This window comes from Penaeus japonicus, unplaced genomic scaffold (assembly GCF_977035675.1).
Source record: "Penaeus japonicus unplaced genomic scaffold, GWHDUDI00000001_assembly GWHDUDI00000009, whole genome shotgun sequence".
Taxonomy (NCBI): Eukaryota; Metazoa; Arthropoda; class Malacostraca; order Decapoda; family Penaeidae; genus Penaeus; species Penaeus japonicus.
In genome coordinates this window covers 31,545,668-31,560,667 of record NW_028234411.1, presented here as the reverse complement: position 1 = coordinate 31,560,667, position 15,000 = coordinate 31,545,668, and the positions used below count along the sequence as shown (strand labels likewise).

The 15,000-nt window shown below is 35.0% G+C and overlaps 1 protein-coding gene across 1 annotated transcript in view; it reads right to left on the bottom strand.

Annotated features, from left to right (window-relative positions):
• LOC122268021 (mitochondrial potassium channel ATP-binding subunit) overlaps nt 1-9,756 on the bottom strand; it is an 11,094-nt gene extending 1,338 nt beyond the window's left edge. The window contains exons 1-13 of the mRNA XM_043038254.2: nt 9,616-9,756; nt 6,303-6,393; nt 5,926-6,013; nt 5,699-5,815; nt 4,361-4,546; nt 3,924-4,088; nt 3,619-3,764; nt 3,294-3,369; nt 2,453-2,593; nt 2,087-2,245; nt 1,576-1,779; nt 1,304-1,423; nt 751-854 (exon numbers count right to left, since the gene is read on the bottom strand). Of these exons, the coding sequence (XP_042894188.2) occupies nt 751-854; nt 1,304-1,423; nt 1,576-1,779; nt 2,087-2,245; nt 2,453-2,593; nt 3,294-3,369; nt 3,619-3,764; nt 3,924-4,088; nt 4,361-4,546; nt 5,699-5,815; nt 5,926-6,013; nt 6,303-6,361 (1,565 nt within the window). The 5' untranslated portion in view covers nt 6,362-6,393; nt 9,616-9,756. The remainder of the gene's footprint in view (nt 1-750; nt 855-1,303; nt 1,424-1,575; nt 1,780-2,086; nt 2,246-2,452; nt 2,594-3,293; nt 3,370-3,618; nt 3,765-3,923; nt 4,089-4,360; nt 4,547-5,698; nt 5,816-5,925; nt 6,014-6,302; nt 6,394-9,615) is intronic.
• Between the last annotated feature and the right edge of the window lie 5,244 nt (nt 9,757-15,000).

Here is a 15,000-nt window from a genome sequence, read left to right as displayed (position 1 = left end):
ATTTTTTAGGTCTAACAAGAGCCTTAACCCTATGACGAGTGGTGTGCACCACAGTGGTGACAACAACCCGACGCACCGCCGGGGGGGCCTGCCAGTGTGACGATTTCAATCAATATTGCAATCGCCCGGCATAGGGGTCTTCGTGTAGCGAGTGCCCCGTTAACCCTCCTACCCTGACTGGTTACAGGTACTGGGTAAGCGTACCGCGCATTCAAAAGCCCAGTGGCCGGGCGGCACAGTATTGTGCCAGCCATTCAATTGATTTAGGCCTAATAATTCGAACGCCCCGGCATTGGGACATTCAAGGCTGGAATGCCCCCGTCGTAAGTGGGTTAATGTATATCAAAATCTAATCCATTCTACCCTAATAACAACAGATACACAGAGAGCTACATATTCATAAGTCTACCAAGTAAAGAAAAATGTTGTTAAAAATAATCTACCCGACACATAAAAAGTAAAAATAGTACAATCAGCATATTTCTTTTAACCCATTCACGCCGGGTGACGTGATAGCACATATTGTGGTTTTCGCTTCAGACGCCCTGGACGCGCTATGAGGGGAAGCCGCGAGAGCGAGCGGGCAACCCAGGCTCGCGGCTTGTGCGCCCGAGAATCTCGAGGCGTTAGGCTTATGCGTTCGAGAACCCTGGTATTGCGACCGCGCAAAGCCAGAACGGCCCCGGCGTGAATGGGTTAAGAGCTCACAACATCTTGCTGAAGTCTAAACAGGAATCTTGTATCAGTCACCTTTCAAGAAGTTGTGCCACAGTAGACTTGCCACCCCCAGAGCTCCCCACCAAAGCCACAACACGGCCAGCTGGAATACGCAGGCTGAAGTTCCTCAGTACATCCTACAAGGAAACCCATGAAGCAAATTTAGTAGACTGTTGGTTAAACATTTGACTAAATTTATGTCATGCATTTATTAAGCTTAAGATTTCTTACAGTTTAAATCAAATAAGATTAACCTAAATCATAATAGTTAGTTTCTTCAAATAAGTTGAAGGGTCTCATTGAATAGTTCAAATAAGATAACATAAATAATGTTCATAAATTGAAGATTCTCACTGAACAGTTCAAATCAGTTAACATAAATAATGATCTTAAGCTGAAATTCAAATAAGTTAACATATATAAAGATAATCAATTAAAGAGTTTCATTGTATAGGTCAAAAATATTGATAGCAACCTGATGATTTTGACTGGGCTGTTGAAATAAAAAATTCAATGGAATTATATTAAAGACTCTCATTGGATAGTCTAAATAAGATCAACAAATATTTTTCACTGTCTCCCATACCTGGTCTGGTCTTGTCGGATATGAGAAAGACACATTTCTGAATTCAATACTGCCCATCATTGTGTGGTAAGGAATGATCTTTCCACCTTTCAGTGGGATAGATGGCTCCAACTTGATATACTGAAAATTGAAGAAAAAAAATTAATAACAATAATCAAATAATGCAGATACTAATTATATTTCACATTCTTATCTTTTATCACCAGAAAATAATATCAAAGCAAAACGGACAAAAAGTAAATAAACAAACACTCCGCATCACATGGTCTCACCTCAAACACACGTGCACCAGCACTAATGCCACGGACGTATGTGCCAAAGAGAATGCTAAGCTGAGCGAGCGAGCGTTGGATGGTTTGGGCGGCAACAAGGAAGGACATGAGGTCACCTGGCTTCAGCTGGTTAGTGGCAAGCAGAGAGCCTCCCATGTACAAGGTCCCTAGTACTATACCATTCAGGAATAAGTTTGAGCCAGCCTGCATTAGGGATTAAGAAAAAAAAAAAATGAAATCTCTCCGACTCACTTACAATGGGAATAAAAATCTGTAAAATATCACTAACTTACAGGGACAAAATCTGGAAAATATTGTAAAGGCTATTTTACACACATGGTATATCCTGCAAACTTTATGAAAATATGTATTAGGAACTACCATCACATTGCACTAACTAAGACTTCATGAAGAGATCCTTCTGTATTAGTATAGAAATGCAAAATGAAATGTTCATACTTCTTGCTTTCAAATTCTCTTGATAACCTGACTTATACCTTTGCTATCATACCTGAAAGATACCAATGCCGAGGCCTAGATCCTCATTTAGCTGCCTTGACCTATCGACTTCCCTTGCATAGAGGGTTTCCTCCGAATCCTCCATGGCAAATGCTCTCACTGTTCGCATGTTGCCTAAGCACTCATCTGCAACTCCTGTGGCTCTTGCAACCTGAGAAGCCAATTTTCAAATATATTCAAATACTCTTGTCTTTTTATTGGGTTTTCTCAACATTTTTGCACAATATTCAAGAAAAAAAATAAAAAATACATATAAACTCAGCTCAATAATCCTTATTACACAACATCAGATAACAGTGATTCAGACTAACCTACATATTGCCACTTTGATTATAACTTTACATATCAAAAGACACACCTGGTGCTGTGCTTCCCGAGAGAGTGCTCGTAGCAGACTGCCAAGACCAGTGCCGATTCCTATGATTATCGGCACTGTCACTGCAGTTAGTCCAGTCATTTGTGGTGATATAGTGTACAGCGAAACACCACAACCAATGATCTGAAAACAAAAGTACAAATACTAGTTGTTAACATCACTGGTTACATTTCAAAGTTATTTCTTCCTTTAACCCATCCACGACGGGGGCGTCCGGGCGCCTAGGGAACAAATGCAAATGCTCCAAGGGAGAATCTCATTGAATAAAATGCCGCAATTGGCACAAACTGCCGCACCCCATACACCTTTCCATACTGTAGGTAGTACCACCCATCCTGTGTGGGTTAATATTTTAAGTAGCTTTTTTGGTTTCTTAATTGTTAAATGTTTTTTTTCAAAAGTTTGTAAGATTGTAATAAGATTTATAACTGCTGCTCTGAAAGTTCAGAAAAGGATAATAAGACAACTATCATAAACATTTGCAGCAATTGGGTAATAAATGTATTTTGGCTTTTCTATTTGTTCTGTATGTTACTTCAGCATTATCATATATGATTCTTTAGACAGCTCCAAGGAAGCATAGGACTAACACTGCTAAATATGATACCTTTTAGTGCATCCATAATCTTTTGAAAATTCTATAACTCCATCATAATCAAGAGCCAATGCATTCAGCAAAATGAAAATAAATTTAAAAATCATAATAGACCTCATAAGTAATGAGACCACCAAAAAGTAGATATGGCTTCTTAAATTCAGCATTCTAAATAAGATATCTGACAGGTTTTTTTTATATACCTGCTGATGATAAAAATATTCTTACCTGAGTGACACTACGGAGCCCTTGCGATATACACATCTTAAATGAGCTCTTGAAGTCCTGCACATCTGCTGTTAACCTTTAAAATGAATTACAATAATCATTAAAAATCAGATGTTATGAAGAGCTTCTACTTAATACCTTTCACATTCTTCTGTGGATTTTATACCTTCAAAACCGTTTTCAATACAACTGTGTCTCAAGATATACATCACTTCAGTGTTCACCCTCGAAATATGTAATAATTGCAGTTATAACTTAAATATATGATTAATCTTTATAGATGAATGACAAATGGAGTTAGTGTCCTACATTCCACACAACTAACCTGTTGACCAACTCTCCTGTCTTGTGCTGGTCATAGAAAGAAATATCTTGCTTCAGAAGTGCTGCAAAGAGTTGCTGTCGCAGATCGTCTGCCATGCGCTCCCCCATGCGTGTCAAGAAAGCTATGTAGGAGAAGGTAAACAGTGCCTGAAATATAAGCGAAAGAGACTTTAGACTGTTAAATATCTTAATGTATGGCTGATTTAACAGCATAGAAATTATGCTCAAATGGATCATCATATTTCAAATATACCCAGAAAAAAGTCAATCCAATATAAACAAACAATGGTCATCAGTGGTTTCAACCTGTGCAACATAAAACTTTATAATTTTCAAGGTAGGAGTGGTAATGTCCTTGATGTAATGGTTCCCTTCTTCTGTGTTTTCTCCTGTGAATTTAGCCACAACATTTACTATCTCTCCCAGCAGCAGTGGTATCTGTATATTGGCTAAGGAGACTATCAGGGCACTCTGGAAAAGAATATTGTTTTTCACCTTTCAATTATTTGAGCAATTTTTCATCTCTGATGAAAATATTTACAGATGAATCTAGAATCTTTCCATCTAATCAGTAATGTAGAAGGCTTTTACTTATTAGGGGCATCTAATGTCTTCTATAAGGAAAGTCCAGAAAAGTTACATGCATATAACAATAAATTTCTGCAGACTGTATATACATTTCACAATCAACAACTTCATTCACATCCACAAACTACATTTTCCTGCATCTTCTAGAAACTGACCCCCATAGCAGCCAAGAAGTAGTGCAGCTGAGGCTTTAGCAGGCGCCAAAAATAAAGCCAGTCGAAGGGTGGGTCCTTCTCCTCCTCTACTGCGCCAGCTCCATGCAACCTATCGTGTATCTCTGCAACTACAGCTGGGGTTGGGCGACTTGATTTGCAATCAGCTGTTACAGGAGTCAGGAGTCCCTGAAAGATTATTTTTCTATTAATTCACATTACCGCTAACAATACTTTTTATAGAATGACTAACTGGAGGCATGCACTGCATATTTTGGATGCTTTCTCTATGTTAAGTGATTGCTTTAGAAATATCTGACTACACTTCAACTAAGTGTGAAGAGAATTTCTGGGTAAATGGCAATACACCTGATACACTGCTAACTGTCTCAGAAAAATTACAAATGTAAAGAATTATCTACAGTAATTAACTGTACCAAAAAGTTCAGAATATCCTTCATTTCAAGCAAAAAAGGAAAAGGGATTCATAATTATTTTTTTCTATCAAATTCATTGTAACAGGAATCTTCTAGGCTCGAAACACAGGTAATAAGACTTGCAAAATCAGAGGATGATTCTCAATTTCTATGAAAATAAAAGTTATGACCTCAAATTTTGCTTTGTTTTAAACTTTTGCATGTTGTAATTCATCTAGGGGTAAAAAAAAATTCTAATAATGAACAGTCCTTTCCATAAATCATCATGAATCAAATGCAATATATAATTAGTGTATTCTTTTATCCTCATTGCAGGAGAATAAAGATACCACCAAATAAGAAAATAACCTGTAAAAAAGCCCTGAGATCTACTTTGCAATATCATTCTTGCAAGGAAATTCACACATACACAAAAAAAAGTTTTGTTTGTTTGGCTTGTCACTTTATGGAACAGTTATATATACTCCCTATTGTATATTGAGAGATAAAACTCTCTAGTCATCATAAAGGTCTCAGAATGTGAAATATGGTATATTATCATATGGTCAGTTTGTCATTATAAAAGTTATTATTACTGTGAACAAAATCTATAATATGTAATATACAATAACAAGTAACATACAATAACTTTAGTAAAATTGAATCAAAAAAAGGCATGGATAACTATATATAAAAATGTTTCCCTACTTTAGTGAAAGGTAAAAGTAAAATGTAAATAGCACCACAAATATTTTGTAATCATATCATACCAAACAGAAATGTAGTATAACATACCTAAGAGCAGTCTAAATAGTTAATAATAGTTTGCATTACAAACCGATACAGTTGGTTTATATGCTAAGTAGTTTGTATGATATTACCAAACCAAAACATGATAATCAACAAAAACTGGTGAATCCCTTACCTTTATACCGATGAGCGTTCCTCCTCCTATTCCCAACCTCAATAAAACAGTCAGGGAGAATTTTTCTGTGTGTGAAGTGGTCTCATTTCTAGCCACATGCACAGAACGAGCCACCACCTGCAACATCATTTAACAAAGTCTATTCAGGTGGCTAAAAACGGAAAAAAAACATCTGTTATCTCATAAATAATCAAGTGAATACGTATCTAAATCTAGTTCTTACTCACTTTGCTGAACTGTTTTGGCAATCTCACTGTCTTCCACTGAGATAATCTCATCTGTGGCCCAGTACTGCCAGGTGACCAAGACGGGACGCTGGCAAAAAAATTATTTGAAATACGGTAAAACTGGTGACATGAGGGATATAGTATCAAAATTGATAACTCTAAAATCTATATATTCTGAGAGCCTCTCACACTTCACTAGCTTTACCAATAAGAAGTAAAGATTAAATCTATTTATCCATATTAAAAACATGTTGTCAGTTGTCATTGTTTGATCATCAGAGTAATAAGCCATGTTTTCTATCTAAACATAAAAAATGAGAAATAAGAACACCAAATGAAAAAAGAAAGAAAATATATACATATCCAATACAACTTACCCTTGTCTGATACATAATGGTGTTCTGGTAGCACGAGCTGCCCATGTTAAAAGACTCATCTTGACTTACAACCCAACTAACTGCCACTGCACTGAAATCAGACACAGTTCATTGATTAGTAATCATTTAGGTATACAAAGTCATGAATACAGAATGCTAATAATCAAAGAAATTATATTACATTAGGCTACTTGAATGCATCCTTTTGCTCAATAACATTGTGAATTTGTTTGTTCTTTCTATTAATAGTCCTCTTTCCTTCAATATCTTATATGGAAAGCTCCTTAAAACATCATATAAGCAAGGTAAAGTAAAATCATTTAATCCACTCTTGTAAATCATTCTTCAGTTAAAGCTCTTTGGATTAAAAAATATATACATAAATGGTATGAATCACATCGAGGGACAAAAAAATTCACTCCTTTTAAGGACAAACTCAACAAAATAATCACCTCACCTAACAAGAGCTTTGATTTCAGACTAAAAAAAAAGATTTATCTTATGTAATACGTTGTGGACAAAAATGAATTCACATATAAATAAATCCATTCTTTCCATAAATGGTCATGGATCCTTCTCGAATCTTGACATCTATCGCAACAGTATTCTAAGGTTGGAGATGGCAGGAAGGATAGTGCAGAGGTCAAAGGATAGAAAGGATAGAACAAGTATTAAGTAAGAGCTTCAACATTGTCCTAGCTGCTATAAATGTGGTCTGTAGCTTTGCATTAAACCCCTTCCTGTTGAAAAAATATATCTATCAGTAAGGAATAATATAATATGAATTTGAATCATGTTCTGTGTAATTATTCATTATCCTTTGGGATCATTTTAAGAATACAAAATCCAGATCACAATGCAGACTTATTGACAGACTAAAAAAAAGCGATACAGGTTTCAGCTTTCTATGCGTACTGTAAAGAAGGTTGCTGTCTAATTCCAAGGTGATAGAAAAATCCAGATGCAACAATTATACAATTACAAATAAATACTTTTCTACATTTTTCTATCATTTTAATTCCTAAACTGTATGGAAACTGGTTCTTTTGTGTGGGCAATGAAAATGGCTTTACAGCAACAAGAGGTCAAGCTTAGGACATTTCTTTTCTATAAAATATGAGGAAACTTCAATAGTAAAAGGAAGTTAAAATTCAGAAATGCAAGCCCACTTTTATATCTATTAAAGATAATATCCTATATTCCAACTGGAAAAGTGGCAAATCTCTGATATATCCACATAAATATTCTCTATTTCTTTGAACTAAACTCATATACTAATGAAAGCTGAAGTACTTTACAGCCAATAATAATATTATTTTTCTCTAAAATGTCAATATTTGAGCTACAGTTTTGTACATATGTTACAAGGTAAACAATCTGTGGAATGAATAGACATGAATTCCAAAAAAAAAAAAATCTTCTATGACATGGTTGTTGCTATTTAGTTTAAAAGATAAATGTTCAGAAAATGACTACACATAAAAGAGGAAATCTAAGGCATTGGCCATAGAGAGCATAAAACAAATATAAAAATTAATCTGCAGAAAGCAAAGATATGAACACAATCAAAGTCAGCAACTTTATATCTATACTTGTGTGGGGAAGTCCAGCAATGCTGTGGCTTCAGCAATTATGATATATCTATATCTATATCTATCTATCTATCTATCTATCTATCTATCTATCTATCTATCTATCTATCTATCTATCTATCTATCTATCTATCTATCTATCTATCTATCTATATAAATATATAAATATATAAATATATAAATATATAAATATAAATATATATATATATATATAATATATATATATTATATACATACATACATACATACATACATACATACATACATACATACATACATACATACATACATACATACATACATACATACATACTTACATACATACATACATATATATAAATATATATATATATGTATGTATGTATGTATGTATGTATGTATGTATGTATGTATGTATGTATGTATGTATGTATATATATGTATATATATGTATATATATGTATATATTGCCATGATTGACTGCAAAAATTTCACAGGCAATTAATTATCAAATATAGAACCAGTCCAACCTCTACCTATCCAAATATGTTTTTAGGATTTTTATTGGTATTGGCATCGCTTTATGCAGTCATATTCTGAACAATTACTGGGTCAAGTAATTGCAACAGCTCACATACTTTTGGTGTGCCAGCAAAAGGCAACAATCCTCAACTACTTATATTCTAACGTGATAAAGTTGAACTGGTTCCACATATTAACCCACACAGGACGGGTGGTACAGCATGTGTACCGCGCATTCAAAAGCCCAGTTGCCGGGCGGCACAGTATTGTGCCAGCCATTCAATTGATTTAGGCCTAATAATTCGAACGCCCCGGCATTTGGACATTCAAGGCTAGAATTCCCCCGTCGGGGATGGGTTAATGATAAATGAACAGGGAGGTATGCAGACTGTAAACACAATGGTTATGGTCGTGACCAAAGTCAGGAAAGGTAGGTCAAGTTTAAGATTTTCATTAACTCTAAAAATCAAACAATCTTCTCATTTTCTCTATGCAACGACTAAGTCACTAAAAATAAAGGTAAATTTGGATAATGACGCAGCCAATCCTCTAGGCACGACACAATATTTTTCTGGTAGTTTTCATTGTGTTTCAGTTTTGCTACTCATTTCCATCGGAAACCTTTCGCGGAAGAAAAGGGTTTTATGGTGTTGTCATAATTAAAGGTACGTCATGCCGAAAGGTTTGTTTTTTCGCTATGGGTGGTTGTGTCTTTATCCAATAATACCAAAGTAAATGTCTTAGCATTCATTCATCATACGATTCCATGTAGTGTTTACCTTATAATTATACCATAAAGTTTATGTGATCATAAGTAAGTCTTTTACAACAATAGTCAAACTCACATCATATTTACAACAAAGGGTAATGCAAGATATCTATTAAAGATGTTGAAAGTAGGAGTATATTGTAAGTCTTCCACTGATAGCGAATTATTATATAATGTAACACACATATCCCCGGCCCGTGTCTACCTTTCGATTACGTAATGCAGTTGTCTGGACCCGCAAACAATCGATTTTCAATATAACTGCCCTCATAGAATTACTACTGACATATCCATGACTTTATAAAACAATTCCTCAAAATGCCCCAAGATTCTGACCTCAATTTATAGACACACATTCACATACTAAGAAAAAAAAAGAGACCCTCCACATTTACAATACAAACGCCAGTCTCTTTCCTCCGCCACAAACAGCCTAAATCATCAAACATACCTAAATCAATCGCCCTATGAGAGAACAAGAGTTGAGTAATCCAACAGGGCGTAGTTCTCCGTTCTAAACTCGTGCGTGGGCGGCCCTTCCCTCGCCCGGTCAGCTGCCTCAGTCGGCGGAACAGCTGATGTGTGTAAACAAACTCAAGTTACTTCCACCGGGATTCCGTTTTCTGTATTTTTCAGTTTGGATATTTTCAAGATCTGTTGAGGTTAATCTTACGTTTAGTAAATTATGTTGCCATTTGCGTATTTAAGGTTTAAGAATATTACTGTTGATACTTCTATGTTAAGTATTGAAACAGACTATTTCACAAACATAGGCGTGCGTGTATATACATGCACATGTACAATTTGTACATGTACATGTGCATGTACATGTGCATGGGCATGTACATGTGCATGGGCATGTACATGTGCATGGGCATGTACATGTGCACGGGCATGTACATGTGCATGGGCATCTACATGTGTATGGGCATGTACATGTGCATGGGCATGTACATGTGCATGGGCATGTACATGTGCATGGGCATGTACATGTGCATGGGCATGTACATGGGCATGTACATGTGCATGGGCATGTACATGTGTATGGGCATGTACATGTGCATGGGCATGTACATGTGCATGGGCATGTACATGTGCATGGGCATGTACATGTGCATGGGCATGGGCATGTACATGTGCATGGGCATGTACATGTGCATGGGCATGTACATGTAAATGTAAATGTATATGTATATATACTATACATATGTGTGTATATATATATATGTGTGTGTGGGTATGTGTGTTTGTATATGTACATGTATATATATGTATATATATATATATATATATATATATATATATATATATATATATATGTATGTATGTATGTATATATATATATATATATATATATATATATATATATATATATATATATATATATATTCACGCCCGCATACATGTGTGTGAGCCGTCAATCACCTTGGCATCGTGTCCCCTCACCATACTTCCGGTTCTTCTCATTCTCTGCGCTCGGGGTATTTACTCTACCCATTGACTCTACACTGCAAGTAGGGTTCATGACTAAGAGAAGCAACTCTTTTCTTTTCTTTTTTATCTATGCTTTCGCCCAACGCAAATTCATATCCAAAGCCTAGTTCTTTAAAGAAATCTGAAAGTCTTTAAAAACTTCAATATCACTCTCTTTTGAGCACTACTACTACGTATCCACATAATAGTTCTTACACATGCCAAAAACATAAGAAATAAAGGTGAAAGAAGCCAGACATAAGGTTAATACACAGGATTGGAATCTTGGTGTCTGTTTAAAAGAGAGATATTTTGCCAGCATCACTCTCTTGGAACGGCCGCAGAAGAATTATCCACCTGAAGTTATTTTTAGATGTCAAAAGCGAAAGAAATGATGTTCGCTATGAAGAAACGGCCTCCCTTTGTTGCGAATTCCCCGGAAAACCTTTCCTGACTTAATAGAACAAACCATTTAGTCGATCTAGTCAGGTGAGTCTTCTTTGGGGGTTGTCATCTTATCGAATATTCATCTCTTTCTCAGCTTGTTGTGAGACTCAAAGACCTTCTCTGTATGGATATCAAGGTGTCTGAGATAATTCGATATTGCCACTGTATGATTCTTTGTACTGTAGATGCATAATTCCTGTATATATTAAGAATGCTATTCACTGAGTCTTCGCGAGGAATCAGTTTTAGGGCAGTGAGATCTTTTTTTATTTCTGTTTGTTTGTTTGTGTGTGTGTGTGTGTGTTTGTGTGAGTGTGTGCGTGTGTGTATGTGTGTGTGTGCATGTGCGTGTGTGTGTGTGTGCATGTGCGTGTGTACGTGTGTGTGTGTGTGTGTGTGCGTGCATCCGTGCGTGCGTGCATATTTACATATATATGATTCCAAACACCTTATTACTGTTTTTGCTTTTTAATGCTATAGTTCACTATCCATTTCAAAACCATTATTTTAATCAAATACCGATGTTGAATATAATTATCACTTCAGTTTGGATAATATATATATATACGTGATTATCATTCTCATCACCGTTACAATCACCTAGTTTTCTATTGTTATTCAATTCAGGTTTTTTGTATAATACTTTTCCTAAGACCAGTTTGGAAGTGATAACATCTGACTAATCCACTTTGCATATACGCTTCGGTGTAACATTACTTCGAATGCAATTGTTTTATGTGGCTCAAGATATATTGCTGAATTTCATTATTATCATTGTTATTATATTTAGTAATATCAGTAGATGATTGTTACATCGTTACTATTGTCTTAATCATTATTATGATTATGATTATTATTGTCATTGTTGCATTTCTTTATTATTACTATTATTTTATTGTTAGCATTATCATTATTATTACAATTATTATCAATATAATTATCATCTTCATCATTGTTATTATTATTCTATTATCATCAGGATTATCATTACCATACATGAGTATCATAATCATTATTATCATTATATTTCATCGATATTAATATTATCTTTATCATTATTGTTATTGTTATTAACACCACTATCATTATCATTATTATTATTGTGATTATCATTATCATCATCATTATCACTGTTATTACTGCTACTATTATTACTATACCTGTTGTTGTTATTATCATTATTATTTTTATTGATATTATTATTATTATCATCGTTATGATTATCGTGATAAAGATGACCATCCTTATCATTATCGTTATTATCATTATTACTATTATATCACATAACATTATTTAATGTTACATCATTTGACACCATCATTATCATCTCTTCATCATTTATCATCTTATCTTTATGTCATGCTGTCAATCACATCAGCTGTTCCTTGTTTTTGTTTTTTTCTATCTTTCTTCTGTCTCTCTCTCTCTCTTATTGTTATTATTATTATTACTATTGTTATTATTATTTTTCTTTTTTTTTACTATTGCGTGGAAATTGAATTATAAATAAATCAAACACATTCTTAGAACATAAATTCACAAAGCACAAGGTGTGGAAGTGAAAGTCATGCTACGTGATCAGAAGGGACGTTAATAATAATAATAAAAAAAAGGTATTTGTGACGATGCCAACCATGGTAGTCCTAGTAGTAAGAGGCTCTTACGCATAATGGTGTTTGTGTGTATATATGATGGTTATGTTGATGGATTGCTATACAGACAGATTGATAGATAGATAGAGAGATAGATGCATATGTGTGTGTGTATACATATATGTATGTATATGTATATCTATATATATATACATATGTATTTGTGTTTGTTTGTTTGTATATGTATATAGATATATACATATATGTATGTACAAATGTATGTGTATATATTAATGTATATGCGTATATGAAGTCATATATATGTAAATATATATATATACATATACATGTGCACATATATACACATGTACATGTACATATATATACATACATATATATATATATATATATATATATATGTGTGTGTGTGTGTGTGTGTATGTATGTATGTATATATGTATATCATATTCATCATCAGTTTCATGTTAATGTTAATAGAAATGATTTTGTCTGTTCTTCCTTTTGCCTCCCAGCCCTTCCCTGTGCGCGGCGGGGGTGCTGGAGAAACAGGATTCACTCAAAGAGAGAGAAAGTAGCGACAGATTGAGCACGGCTATCCACCCTGGAGCATCTCTTTGCAATGCAACAGGGAAAAATGCCTGAAATGTGTATTTTTACCTGTGACATTGGGAAATTTGCAGCGTTGACGTTGATGAATTGCAAGGTCGCCTAGAGCTTGAAATCGGATATTTTTCTGCAACTTTTTTTTTCTTTTCTTTTCTTTTTCTTTTGAAATAAAAAGGTTTCAATATCATTGTAAGGAATGTCATAACATCTCAGATGTCTAAAGAACGTTGACAAAACCTGTTTTTCAGCAACGCTTGAAAAAATATCCCTTTCATTTTTCACTCTCTCCCTCGGCCCGTAAGCCTACCTGTCCAGTGGCGGGCGAACAGCTGTTTAGGCCCTGGGCAGTGATGCCAGATAACAGCACCCTTTCTTTTCGCCGTTTTTTTTTTTTTTATCACGGCTATAGAGGATATCTTCCTAAGTTAGTGAGCTTTGTCCTGTTTTTTGTTGTGGAAAAATGAACTATCTAGATGTCTTACAAAGTTAAAGAGATTAGGAGGATATTATTAAGTTTTACATCTTATAGAGTTATAGAGACTACAAAAAGAAAACGTGGACGATGGATTCGAACTTGCCATGCTCAGAAGGCCCGAAGTGGCGTATTCTAATTGCCATGTTTAACATTTGTCATTTTGATTTATTTTAAGTTATTTAGTATAGAAAGAGAATAGAAAATGAACATCAAGAAGGTAAACAAAATCAACCCTTTTGTCAATATCCTTCGATATTTCTAAATTGGCCAAAATAACGATATACCATCGCTATGACGTAACTGCTTACCGTCACGTCACAGATTTTTAGCGGGTTTCCTCACAGCAGGAGAATTTCGGTAATCTGTCACCACTGGCCCAAGGCCCCCCTGTCCCACGGAGGCTCCCGGAAATACGATCTCTTTCAAAACTTATCACTGTCAGCCCTGACTGATAGCATTGACCTATTAATATCCTTGGCCTGATCTCTCTCTCTAAAGTAAAGTCATAATGGAGAATTATATGAATGAATTACAAAATTCAAATGTAATTATTCTGTTATTTATTAGCATTTGAAAATGACACCTCAAGAGGATGTAGTCCATTTGTACGCTTGTGGAGGCGTGTATACACGACGATATTGCAGTATCTTCGATCTATTTACTCTGTCTTTTTATTTCTGCAACATTTACTTTCTCTTTGCGTGTAGTTCTATAATATCCAAAAATCAAGTTACCATAGCTCACCCATGTACGATAATCACCATCATTATCGCCATAAATCTAAACAACAGAGTAATCAAGTTAATAATGCTCAGGTATGCATCAAACTTTCACACAAGATATTTATTCTCGGTTTAGCACAGTCACTCTCTAGAACCGCAAACGACCTACATGCCAGTTACTACAAAACCACCAGGTAATTACCACAGCAAAACGTCCTGCTCACTAAAACACGACCTTCGCCAGTAACTTCCGACGTGAGAAAGGCAAATTCCGAGACCGAGAAAGTAACACAGCACACGAGAACTTCCTAACGATACTCTCCCCAGGCTAAAACAAACAAACATACAAAATCAAACGAAAGAAAAATAACAAAGACTCAGTGACGGAGGAGAATGTCGGATAAGAAAGCGCAAAATGTAGACCTACTCACCAAGCGTTACGACTGTTGCTTTCCGATTGCTTACTCTCTCCACCCTAACATCGCGCCATCCATTTCAGA